General features: G+C 34.8%; 2 protein-coding genes across 7 annotated transcripts in view; both read right to left on the reverse strand.

The window, feature by feature from the left end:
* Positions 1 to 659: 659 nt before the first annotated feature.
* Positions 660 to 7937, reverse strand: LOC108966441 (serine protease persephone). 3 transcript variants are annotated; one of them, XM_018929354.1, is made up of 7 exons: positions 7789 to 7937; positions 3244 to 3521; positions 2019 to 2169; positions 1882 to 1943; positions 1525 to 1808; positions 1281 to 1464; positions 660 to 1206 (listed from the first exon to the last, which is right to left on the reverse strand). In XM_018929354.1, exons 2-7 carry the CDS (start codon positions 3338 to 3340, stop codon positions 869 to 871), a joined length of 1116 nt encoding a protein of 371 aa, XP_018784899.1. In that variant the 5' UTR covers positions 3341 to 3521; positions 7789 to 7937; the 3' UTR covers positions 660 to 868. The 3 variants fall into 3 exon arrangements, with proteins under 3 accessions (XP_018784899.1, XP_018784897.1, XP_018784898.1); XM_018929352.1 differs by having other exon boundaries at positions 2019 to 2172; XM_018929353.1 differs by lacking the exon at positions 7789 to 7937 and adding an exon at positions 7633 to 7761 and having other exon boundaries at positions 2019 to 2172.
* A 3692-nt stretch (positions 7938 to 11629) lies between these two features.
* LOC108966440 (GATA zinc finger domain-containing protein 14-like) overlaps positions 11630 to 13537 on the reverse strand; it is a 4061-nt gene continuing 2153 nt past the window's right edge. For 2 of the 4 annotated variants that reach the window (XM_018929347.1, XM_018929348.1), the window contains exon 5: positions 11630 to 13502. In XM_018929347.1, coding sequence (XP_018784892.1) covers positions 11730 to 13502 — 1773 coding nt within the window. In that variant the 3' untranslated portion in view covers positions 11630 to 11729. The other 2 variants (XM_018929350.1, XM_018929349.1) reach the window with 2 other exon arrangements.

Below are 13537 nucleotides of genomic sequence, written 5' to 3' on the forward strand. Positions count from 1 at the left end.
ACGTATTTATAGTCCTCAGCTACGTTGTCTACGATCTCTTCTGCAAACTCTTCTCAACGTGGTTTTCGCAATTGCTTCAGATATTTTAAACGAGTCTATCACTGACGCGCTTCATACACAAAACATTTCCGCGATCTCTCCGATGTCAAATCAACAATTTTCAAGTGCCTTACCTTCTTCGACGTTATCTTCATTAAAAAAAAGTGGATGAACGACTCGTATGAGACTAGTTTTCGATGAAATTGAAACCAAAAACATTTGTCTCGTGTTAAAGTAGAACCTTCAAAGAAATTCTGCAACCTTTCATTGTAACAAACTTTCACGCTGCCAAAAAATACACTGATTAACATATGGGGATCAAACTTCATACCACATAAAAAGATATTCTTTCAACCTCGAAACAAAAAGTTTTCGCCGAGTTGGTTCGCGCTCAATTTACTCGAACCTCTCTCAATTTACTCGGAATCTCTTTCAAATTTAATAACACCAAAAGATAAAGACCTTTATGTTCCATATTCCAGGTTAATTCTTCCTCACTTTGTATTAAGGTGCTAAACACTGTCTAATTATTATTATTTTTTTTTTTTAATTTATCGCTGGCATGAATGTAGGGAACCAAATTCTCTCGTCTTTCTGACCCAATAATTTTAATCCCTTAGTTTTAGATAACTGAATTTTGTGTTTCTTTATTAAAATTATTACTTTGGGCCGATAAATAGTATAGTATAAATTCAAGCATTACTTAATTTAATTATTTTCCCCTAAACCAGTTGAGAAAATACTAGTTTAGAGAAAGTATGGCAATATGGTGGTTTCGTGTTTCAAAGTTATCACTTCTGCGAAGTTAAAGCCTAAAATAACAGCAAATCTATCCACTCGGCCAAACGATGCTCTCGATCCAGTCCAAAAAGGAAGACACACGGCTGTACAGACCAGGAGTGGAACTGCCACAACTGAAGCCAGCTGAAATTACACCAACTACACGGTATTTATTCAAAGCCTCGTCGACCACCAAATTCAACGGACCGCCCGAGTCACCCTGACAGGCATCCTTTGTTAGACCCGGGTCATGCGCACACAACTGACTAGCGATGATGCCGTCTCTATTGCGGCGCGTCAAACCGTTATCTACGTAACTTTCATTACATCTCGAGTTGTCAACGATTGTCTGACGGGCTTTTAATAAAACATCCGACTTTTCACGCGCTACAAGCAAGAACAAAGCAAATGTTTAGCAAGTAGATATCGATAATATATTTAATGTGCTGTGTATTGCTTACTGCTTCTATTGATGACACCCCAGCCGGTAACAAAGAGCGGAGAATTGGCTGGCGGATCATCTGGATCGGTATAAAGGCATGTCGGGAACACATTGTTGCTGTAAGTAACTTCGTCTTCCAATTCCAGCAAGCCCACATCGTTATAAACATTAGCACTCGTGTAGTCCGGATGTATGTGAACTTTCTGCAGGAGTATGTATGGTATTTAGGACGATATTCGAATTCGGTGATGAACATGCGTTACCTTAATTTTAATTTCAACCGCTGACTTCATTTGTTCGGTATCCGTAAAATTCACCACTCCCATACGCACCATAACCGGTATTTGTCGCGTGACTAAACAATGGGCCGCAGTCAAAACATAGCGCTTCCCAATCAAAGTACCGCCGCAATTATATTCCACAGCACCATCAGTGTCGGTCAGTCCAATGGCCACCATATGTGGATATTCACCTAATTCTACCGGTGTACCGCCTAGAATGTGTGGTGTAAGCAGCGGCTGCAATTGTTCGTCAATTTCAATGCAAGCTGCCAGGTGGGAAAAAGTGCGGTTAGAATCGATTTTTATGCCATACAAATCGGTATATGTTTTTGAACTCACCTTTTACAGCTGGACGATCATCGGACCGTGTTTTTATGGTTGTGGTGGGAATGGAAAGGGAGCTGCAATAGTAAACGATTATAAATGTCGTTTATATATGTAGTTTGTATATATAATACCACAGGTGTTCAACTTACGGACAACAGATAATTTCCTCGAATATTGTGAATCCACATCGGCTAATATCACGTCTTTTCAGGCTCAGCTGAGCCATGGCATACGGCAGATCTGTACATCTGCTTGCCTCAGTGCAAATACCTCTATAATTTTTATTCTGACATTGATCACCTACTGAAACGAGATTAAAACGGAAATGTGTGTTAGGTAGCTGTATTATGTCAACGCACAAATATTTCGTCAAACCAAAATATTTTATGAATTCGAGATCTGAATAACACGCTCGGAGATTGAAGCATATTGTCATATCAATCCACACCAAATCATTGTAAACCTGCTCTGTCAAATAAACAAGTTTTCCATACAAATGTCCGATTGGTCACTTTGTATGGCACCTATCTGCTATGGTGGTGGATTTCCAAGCTGACTGTGTTGTTGCTGTTAATATTGGTTCCAAGAGAGACGAAATTATCTGCGACTTCGAAGTTATGACTGTCAACAGTGATGTGGGAGCCAAGCTGCGAATGCGATGACTGTATGTTTCATGACAGGGGATATTTCGTCTTGCCTTCGTTCACTACCAGACCCATTTGCTTTGCTTTCTTATCCAGTATGAAGGAAACAGAACTAACGTACACGCTTATGGAAAATTGTAGCTGCTCGATTAAGTTCTGCAGCTCGAAGTATTTACTCCAGCAGTAGGTTAAAGAAGTCGCACGAAAGCGAGTCGCCTTGTCTGAATCCACGTTTGGTATCGAGCGGCTCGAAGCGGTCCTTGCCGGTATTGCTCAACGTCAGTTTACATCACTTGGGAGTGGCCAGAAAAGATTATTTCACATAGGGCTCAAGCAGCTAACGACTTCCAGTCTTAGACCAAGCATCCTTTGGGTAGCGAAAAAACATCTGTTTAAAGGCGAGCTAAAGTGAGAAGGCTAAACATTTCCTGCCCAGGTTTGGGACCCGCCACGTAAAAAACCCAACTAATAAAAACGAAGTAAAAGCTTTGGATATGGCTAAATGGTCATTTATATTATTTCGTGGCTAACATAATATAAGATATGGTTTAAGCTTCGACATGTTTGTAATTGGTCAGGAACTTACTTTGAAAGCGAAAATAATGATTTTAGTTATTGTAATTAGCTGAAAATGTAGTTTTTTGTCAGTCCGGGTTATTTTTGATCACATGGTATATTAATATATACCCAGCAATTAAATATATATTAAATTCTAATATCGAGTACTCACCCTCCATTTGAGCTGTGGTCAATCCAAGCAGGGCGGCAAATACGCTACCCAGCATCAACAGCATCATGTATTCTTCACTTGGTTGTTTGAAATACATATCCGATTTTTATGTGGTTAACAATTTAAATCAGTTTGCACAATATTCTTACTGAACCGCCTCTAAACGTTGCGTTGCAGTTTTATCACTTAAGCTGGCTGGAAGTATGTATGTACAGTATATATGTTGTGGCAGCTGCACGCGATACAGGTGGTATTAAGTCATTGAACCGTGAACGAATCTGCAATTAAATGCATGTAAAGATATTAGTACATACTTATATACTTGTGTTCGACACCGGTTTTATAAGCAAATAAATATTAAGTTTTGTGCGTGTGACCTTGTGCGCTGCTGCAGATTGCGGAACAACACCTTGACATTGACAAACTATATTTCGCGTTTGGTGCAGCCGAAGTTTAAGTGAGGCTGTTAATTTTATTTTATTTTACATTATTTTGTTTCATTTTTTTAATTTAATACAATTTATTTAATTTTGTACGATTTTTTTTTTAATATTTTGAATTTGAGACCGTATTGGCCACGCGATTAGCCCGATTTTCAACCACATTTTGCAGCAATTGGAGCCGTATGTCAGCAATAACGCGCGAATATTCTCCTCCAAGCCTTCAATCGTCTTGAGCTTATCTGCGTAGACAAGTTGCTTCACAGTACTTTGAGGTATACTGCAACGTCGATAAATCGCCACGCCACAGGACCACCGACGCGACATTTAGCGCTCATTAAATCCCTTCTTAAATATATTGATTGAGTGTTTCGTTGGCTGACTGCCCGCTTTTTTGGAATTAAAAGTCATTCACAACAACATCCTCTAATCGGGGAACGAAGAAGTCATCAACTAAAGCTCTGTTACGGTCCCCATTAATTGCGACATTATTTTGGCGATATAAATCCGTCTCAACAATAGCTTGTAGGTTCTCTAGATACGACGACTTGATTTATTAAAATACTCGTTCAATCAAAAGTAAAATTCATCGCTTAACGAAATTTTCTTGTGAAAACCGAAATCAGGGACTTTCTTGTTTTGGGGTCATTCACCGGACGTGCAACGCACGACAACCCATTATACTATTATATATTCAGAGAGATACTTGGAACTTTGCTCTGCTACTTTTAAAGTGGAAACCGGTAATCATGCTTTACACACATACTTTGTACTAACGAACCATAATATGTGATATACATAAATATATGTGGCTAATATAATATAACGAAGTTATATACGCCTAAATGCTAAAATATTGTCAAAAACCCTAAGGATTCATGCCCAAAGGAGCTTTCTTTAAAAAGTCGATATTAACAAAAAGTAATTTCCTTTAACCTCGGCTGCACCGAGTATATAATTCCCTTCACAAATGCATTCATTGAAGGATAGCATAGTTTAGAAAAATCGTTATCATGTTTTTGATGGGTCAGTTGGTATTGTAGATACATATTTGTTATAGTAGTCCATTCTGAAAAATATATTAGGAAATTGTTGCGTAGTCTTGGACTATAATATATGCCGAGTTGAAAATATAGAAAATATCTTGAAAAGTAAGACAGTTGTTCATACAAGAACTTGATTTAGTCCAATCAATTTATAGGGTAGTTATAGCATATAGTGCTCCGATATCGGTAGTTTAGATAAAAGAAACTTGGGAAGAAATGATAATATGCAACATTTCAGATCGGTCTCTCAAAAACTGAGAAATTTCTCCTATTTAAAAACAGATACTTAATGCGGTCATGCCCGAAATTCAGTCACATTCTTTTAAGCGGGAACTTTATTGTCTTTAAAGTGATGGTGCTAAACCATGAAAGAATAAAATAATCGCTGTTGCGTGTATCTTCTTTATATTATTACAGACTTGATTTGCTCACCAAGCAAGCACAATAAGCAACTCATGTACTTTGACGTAGGAAACCCAAAGTAAACTCGGCTACACCGTGAAAAAAATTTTCCTTAGCAATTGCATATCAATAAAATATTTAACCAAGTTCGCCGACTTTTCGAACTACTTTCGTGAGGCACAATCGACAAATAGACCATATCAGAAATTTTTTATTACCTGCAAGCTTTTAAATGAAAAGCGTAAAAAGTATTTCTCCACACTTTTAGTTTACACTAATTAATAATAATTTTTTATGAAATTCTATTATGTAATTTTTGCTGCGAGAGTAATAAACTTTCTCACTTTACAAATATTAATACTTTTTCACTACAGTTAAAAGTTTTCAAGTTAAATTACCTCGCAAGCGAACAAATGTTTCTTAAAAAAATTAACCTATATAATGTTTTCAACAAAAAATAACAAATATTTTGCTAAATAGCCTTTTTGGTAGTAAAATTTAATTGTAATTTTTACTAATAAAATATAATTGTTTTTCATTAACACAAATAAATATTAGTGAAATGTTTTCTCACCCTTAATTTGTTATATCCACTTGCGAATTTGAAAAAAACATTTTTTCATTAATTTCATTGTGAGAAAAAAGTACCCAGGAATTGTAAATAAAATAATTAATTATTCATCAATATTTATTTAGTCGAATTTAAGGAAAACCGCACCAGATGTAGAATATTTTTGCTAACGAATTTTTCGGGACTCGAAACACTTTTCTTTAGCTCTTTTTGAGATGGCCTTCAGCTCCTTTAGCGAATTTGTTTTTATCTTTTCGATCACAAAAAGGCAATTGGTTTTAAGAATCAGAAAAAATCACACGGCGCCAAACCTGGTGAACACGGTGCTTGACCGATGGTATTCATCGCGTTTTTGGCCGTATTTCAGTCATAATCAAGGTTTGATGCGGTGGTGCATTATAATCGTGTAAAATCCATGAGTATTTCTTCAACAATTCCGGTCGTTTTCAACGGATAATCTCACGCAAACGGATCAAGATGGGAAAATAGAGCTTCTTATTAACCGTCTGTCCCTCAGGAACAAATTGATGAAGCACCAAACTACGATTATCGAAAAAGCAATGAGTATTGACCTTGATTTTTGAGTGGCTCTGATGTGTTATTTTGGTTTCGCCTCGTTTTTTTTTTCTCCAATCCAATGATTGTTGACTTGTTTATATGTCAAACTATTAAATCCATGTATCATTGGCAGTTATAATGCTTTCCACAAATGTGGGACGATCAAGCATATCAAAAGAGACCTGTTTAGGGTACTCTTTTTGAAAAAAATGCAGCTTTATCGGTGCGAATCGAGCAAGAACGCGTTTCATACCACATACAAAATAACCACCAAAATCATTCGAACGGACCTCTGTCGAGCTCTCTTCAGATTAACATTAAGGTATTATTTTCATCAATTGAAAAGATCGAAGGGCGTCCAGAACGAGGCATTCTTGAACGATCTCTCGACCATCTTTGAAGGCTTTGTCCCACTTGTAAGTTTGTATTTTTGATGAAACTGAATCACCTTTTCCAACATTCGCAAAGATTGCGCTCACGAAATTTGGTTAGAAATACAAAATTTGAGAGAAATTATTTGTTCAACAATTTTATCCATTGTAAAAATCGCAACGCTCTACTGAGCTGTACCGACTTAAGCAACTGCTGTAAACAAACTGGTTGACAGATTTATGCTCATATTTGGCATGGTAATTAAGGATAGTCCAACCAGCTTAGCGAAATACATTTTTTTTTTTTTTTTTGTGGAGTACTCTTTTATCTCAATGTATATCGTTTGTACCTGTACATACTCATATTTAAGAATATTCTCCAAAATTTTTGAAGTTCATCCGGCAAATAGTTTCAAAGATATCTCACTATAGCATATATCTGTCATACAAACTAATCGATCCAGGTTTTAAATGGAAAATTTGATTTTTTTTGACATATATCTTCTTAGCTGCCAGCCAAACTCACCGATTCAGATTAATATTAAGGTATTGTCTTGTTTTTTTGTTGAAATTGAACTTATCAAAACTAAAAATCAGTTACTTTTGTTATCAATTTAGGTCGTCACTTTGTTTGTATGTATTAAGTATATGTGCTCTATACTATATATTAAAAATTAGCAGTTACTTATAGTTCGGAATATACAAATAACCCCGCTGTAGGGATTCTACCTTTCATAAAGACCCGTGCGAAGTTATCCCCGTCACAAAAGTTGTTTTAGCAATACAAGCATATATATTTTTATACATATACATATATCGATATATAATATTAGGAGCACATCTATTTATATATGTATGTGTGTATGTATATAAAGCAATTGCTGCGCTTGTTGTCAGTCTTATCACTTTGCCATTGGCAATTAATAAATATGTGGATGCACTATATGACACTGATTGTATTTTGTTGTTATTGGTTTTTGCGCTTTATTTTGTTTCCTTACTTTTATTGCTTAAGAAAGCGATTTGTGCTGTGTATGTGTGTTTATACACACTTTTGATGCGTTTTTCGCGCGTATTCAACAGTTGCTCATCCGGTTTGTGATTTTTTTTTCGGTTAATATGCAATTGTAAACAAAGCATGCAAAATTTAAACCAACCTTTCAATCGCAGTGATTTGGTCGCGTGGTTAAAAAAATATATATATTTTTATATAATTGTTTTTAGTTATAATTAGAATAATAAAGTTTTTTTCCAAAACAACATTTTAGTTCTACTTAAAATATGCGGTGTTCAGCAACACGCCACAGCCAAGCGAGCACTGACTTACGAGTTGAGCTGCACCAAGCTCTTGAGTGAGTGCGCTCCGCTTGAAAAGCGTAGTAGAAAGCGAAAGAAAAGCGTAGTATAAAAAAAAATTGTGAAGCAGACTTCTAAAAAACAAGTAATTAAAGAAATTAAAACAAAAATCAATAAAAAAAAATGAAAATAAAAAATAATACAAAAGTTTGTGAAAAATTTATACAAAAATTAATAAAAAATTTCTACAAAAATTAGTAAAAAATTTATACAAAAATTAACTAAACAAAATTAATACAAAAATTAATAAAAAATTTCTACAAAAATTAATTAAAAAAAATTAAAAAATAATTGTGTTTTTGTTAACATATAAACACAGCCTAACCCTAAAAATCCCGTGAAACTCCTAGCTGCACCAAGCGCTCGACCCCTCAACGCGCTCCGCTTGAGAAGCGTAGTATAAAAAGAAATTGTGAAGCAGACAAATAATTAATAAAAAAAATTAAAACTAGAATTAATAAAAATTTAATTTAAAAAAAAATATTTAAAAAAATAAAAACAATTATTTCAAACAAGTTTTAAAAATATATCGAAGAAGAAATTAATTTAGTTTATTTTCGAAAAATTTAAAAGCTTTTTTGTGAAACCTTTTATCAGACTTCAAGTAAAGTTGACACAAGTGATAGTTGAGTTAAAGGTATTCAAATAATTTGGTAGAAGAAGCAAATTAGAGCAAGTTAAAAATTTTCAAAATTTGTGAAAGTAGTTTGGAAAAATAATAAATGCTTCTAGCAGTTCTAATTTAAAAGATATATTTTCTAAATATTTTAATAAATGCTTAACAAAATTTATAGATNTAAAAAAAAATTAATTTAAAAAAACTAATGAAGAAAATAGTAAAAAATGAAAACAATGAATACAAAATTTTCTAAAAAATATTTTTTTTTCATACTTCAAAAACTTTTTTGTTAACTTATAAACCCATCTTAACCCCAAAAATCGCGTGAAAGCCCTACACAAGCATATGCTCTCGAGTAAAATAAATTTTAGTGAAAAGTAGTTAAAGAGATTGGCACAATTCTTATCCAATCGGTACGCTAATGAACACTGGTCAGCTCAATTGTGTATTGTGTTGCTGGAGAGTCAAGCTTCTGAATTTACGTCACTTTGAGGGACGTGCTTATATATGTCGAGTATTTAAGGCAGACAAAAATAAATACTTATGTATGTACATATGTTTTCCGACGCGATAAGCTCAGCTTACCAGTTCAAGCAGACTTAGGTTAATAGCCAGCTTAGGTAAAGAGAGAAAGTGGGGAGAGTGAGCGTAAATATATGAAAATCGGGTTAGCAGCTGACAGCAGATTTGATGCTACGTATGTATGTTTTGCTGTCAAATACTAAAACCATTTAAGCTTAGCTTTAAACTTCTCAGTAGCAGAAAGTGTTACTCAAAACGTGATAAAAGCATTTTTATTATTATAAAAGTCGTTTGCTGATTTGATCGACCTTTAAATATAGAAATATTTTTAAATAAATATTTTGAATATGGAATCTTTAGTCAGTAAAATTTGGTATGTGTTTAAAGAGTGCGAAAAACAAATTTTAATCTAATTCGTAGATATAGAGTAGAGAGTTTTTAGACTCATTCGTTGTGGCCTTCTTATTTTTTACAAAAAAAAAAACTAACGGGACATTTGTTGCCTTTTATATTTCGGGATTAGAGATCAACAAACCATAATAAAACTAAATTTTAATTATTGCAAACTGCTTCGTTGTTTTTGAAAATACTACTGCGCGCAAAAAATTTTATATTTTTTTCACTTTAAATTTCGCCCGAAAAACCATTCGACGAAAAATTTTTTTTTTTTTCTACAGTAGTCTAAACGCTTGTCCTTCTGTGTGCATTCGGTGATTTTTGAGATGAATGAAATTATTCAACAAAGAAGTTCCATTAAATCTTGTGTGCGGCATCAAATTTCTGATGCCGAAATGTTCTTCGAGAAGGCCTTCGGTGGGAATTGTTTGTCGCGARTAAGTGTTTTTAAACGGTACAAATTATTCAAAGAGGATCGAGAACGCGTTAGAGATGAATCACGTCCCGGACGACCACCAACATCAACTGATGATCAGCACATCAAAAAAATATCTTTTCCTGGTGCTTGAGAATTGACGATTAACAGACAGAGATTAGATCTCTCGATGGAATATCGGAAGGATCAGAGAAAACCATTTTAAAAGATCATTTGGACCTAAGAATAGTAAAGTGGAACCAATCGTGCTGATTAATTCCAAAATCACTCAATCTTTTTCTAAAACAGAGCCGCATTAACGTCTGTGTAACAATGCTTTCCGACTACCAGGATGTTATAAAACATATTATTGCTGGCGATGAGTCTTAGATTTATGATTACGACCTGGTCACAGACGATCAATCAACCGAATATCGTGGCAAAAGTGAACCGAAGCCGAAAAAACCACGTCAAAACAAGTCAAAAATCAAGGTTATGTTGACAGTTTTCTACGATAATCGAGTTGTGCTGCACACCGAATTCCTTCCGAACGGCCAAACTGTCAACGAAGAATACTGTTTGAATGTTATGCTTCGGGCCGACAACTCTTGATGAATAGTTTCCGAAACAACAACTGATTATGGACGAATTTCCCGAAATTCATCTTAGAGTGATCTATGACATCGACTGAATACACCACACCATCAATGAACACTGGTTCTTTTTACAAGTTGGTCCACTTCGAAACTTGTAAAAATTATCGCGCGAAAATGTTTGTGATTTAATTCCATTTTTTGGTCGAGAAGAATTTTTTAAGTTACTGTAAACAACACAAATGGCACTCGTATGTGAAATTGTTCTGAGTATGCTCATCATCAAAAATGTCGAACTTTTCGAAAAAATTGTGAGATTACAGAGTGCAACACAAATGTTCCCAAATGCCGAAAAATAAAAGCCAACCTACAAGTGTTTTCCATCAGTGTCCTGATGGGAGCTTATCAATAACAGTCACGTTTCACGTCTTCCAAGGAAAGGTAGCTGTTGATTCACTGGAAACCATAACGCCGTAAAGAAGGATTGAGAACTGGTGGGACCCCAGTTGTTCTCTGATGACTTGACTTCAGACGACTGGTCTTCAAGGGAATGCCATAAAAGTAACAATCGATCCACTGGAAATCGTTGTCTTCTAAGGACTTGGCTCTAGATCCCACCGGGCTTCATATAAACTAGATGAGTACTGGACAACGAACAGCACATGGCTTCGAGATTCGACAAATTTAGAACTCATGACTTCCGAAAATAATTGTACCAAAACTTTCTTCTCAGCTGTTCAACTTTAGCTAGATTGATAAATTGACTGACATGAATCTGGGTCAACTAACTTGCGAAAACGCAAACCACGGTTTCCTACGTCGCGGAGTCAGGCCAAAAATCTAACCAAACCTACGCAATTGTCGATATGGCAAGCATATACAGAGAATTTCCAGAATTTTTTTTTTTTTTTTTTTTGGAGTTATTGGCCAATATGTACTTATGTAAACCTGTGCTTCCGCAATCTTCTTATCACTTAAGGTTTAAATCCATATGAATGCCACCTAAACTGATTAACTAAATAAAAGAGTGAGTAAAAACAAATATTCAAACACACAAATTTTACAGTCCAGTACTAAAATTGATAAAGCTAACTCTATTATTTTAATATTTTTTATTTATATATGATATGTAAATAAGTTTTATATGATATTTAAAAGTGATTTAGAATATCACCAATTCAGTAATATAATATGCATTTAATTATTTGTAAATCGAATACGTGTATTTCTATTGGACCCTCTATAAACTCCCTGATTTCTTCGGTGTGACCCTTCTTCAAACCTTCTATGATTTCTCACGTGAAAACGTTCATTATTGAATGTTCTTCGGTTTTCCATGAAAGTACCGTGTCTTCTCCTATTTATAGGTCTGCCCCGTAATGGCTTATCATTAAATACAAAATGCTCAGGGCTGCTTTCTAATTGACCATTTAATATAGCATTTATTAATGCTTTTTCATCTTTTCCATGCATGGCTGCATTATTATGGATCAGCTCATCCCCACCAAGCTGTACAGATTTAACGCCGGAAATAACAGCATTTTGACTAATTACACCATTTAGTCCACCTATATTGTTTTCCTTCGGGAGAGGATTGTCATTAAATATAGCATTAAATCTTTCATTTTCATCGAAGAAAGGATCACCATTTGTCTTCTGATTAGCGTGTATTTTGGACACTGGATTTTCATTGAAAAAGCCGTTATTATTTTCGGTAATAACCGGAACTGAATTTCCTTTCCATTTCCCAATACTACTTACACTTCCACTTTGACTAGGGTTGCCATTGAATAACGCATTAAATATTTCATTTTCGTCAAAAAAAGGGTTACCGCTTATCTTTTGATTGTTCTGTACATTCGATATTGGATTTTGATTGAAAATACCGTTATTATTTCCATTTACAACCGCAACTGTATTTTGCTTGCTCTCCTCATTGTCATTAGCATTACCGATCTGTTCACGATTACTACCGAATATAGCATTAATTTTAGCTTTTAAATTTTCAGCAGAATCTTTATCAATTTCACCGCTTGGCCGAACCCTATCATCNTCAATCGGCAGAGGGTCACCGTTGAATAAAGCATTAAATCTTTCATTTTCATCAATAACAGGACTGCCTTTTAAATTTTGGTTTTCTTGTACATTCCATATTGGATTTTGATTGAAAATACCGTTATTATTTTCATTTAATATTGGAACAGGATTTGCCTTTCTTTCGTTCTTACTATTACCATTTCCTACCTGTACAGAGTTATCACTGAATATAGCATTTAATCTATCATTTTCGTCGATGACAGGGTTACTATTTAACTTTATGTTATTCTGTACACTCGGCACTGGATTTACACTGAAAACTCCACTATTTCCATTAATAACGGGTATTGGATTTCCCTTCCCCTCCTCCTGGTCATTATCACTACCAGCCTCTTCAACATTACTACCGAATATAGCCTTAAATTTATCATTTTCATCGACATCACGGTTGCCACTTAAATTTTGTACATTCGGTACTGGATTTGCAATGAAAACTCTGTTATTATTTTCATTTACAACCGGAAAAGGATTCACCTTCTTTTCATCTTGAATATTTTTATTTCCGTTCTGCTCAGGGATACCACCGAATATGGCATTCATTATTCCTTTTTCATCGATAACAGGGTTGCTATTGAAATTATGATTATCCAACAAATTCGGCACTGCAATAAAAACTCCGTTATTATTTTCATTTACAACCGGGAAAGAATTGGCCTTGTTTTCATCTTGGTTGTTATCATTCCCGAACTGTTCGTGGTTATTGCCGAATATGGCATTAATTCTTTCATTTTCATCGATAACAGGGTTGCCACTTAAATTTTGGTTGCCCTGTACATTCGGCACTGGATTTGCAATGAAAACTCCGTTATTATTTTCATTTACAACCGGGAAAGAATTGGCCTTGTTTTCATCTATGCTGTTATCATTTCCGATCTGTTCGTGGTTATTGCCGAATATGGCATTAATTC

This window comes from Bactrocera latifrons, unplaced genomic scaffold (assembly GCF_001853355.1).
Source record: "Bactrocera latifrons isolate USDA-ARS-PBARC rearing strain unplaced genomic scaffold, ASM185335v1 scaffold_16, whole genome shotgun sequence".
Classification (NCBI taxonomy): Eukaryota; Metazoa; Arthropoda; class Insecta; order Diptera; family Tephritidae; genus Bactrocera; species Bactrocera latifrons.

Bases quoted from the DNA above. Each gene is read 5' to 3' on its own strand.
- LOC108966441 (XM_018929352.1), bottom strand. From the start codon at position 3,340: ATGTATTTCAAACAACCAAGTGAAGAATACATGATGCTGTTGATGCTG. The intron at 1,944-2,018 runs GTAAGTTGAACA...TTACTATTGCAG, and splicing joins GAGGAAATTATCTGTTGTCC to CTCCCTTTCCATTCCCACCA. The intron at 1,207-1,280 runs GTAAGCAATACA...TCTTGCTTGTAG, and splicing joins GGGTGTCATCAATAGAAGCA to CGCGTGAAAAGTCGGATGTT.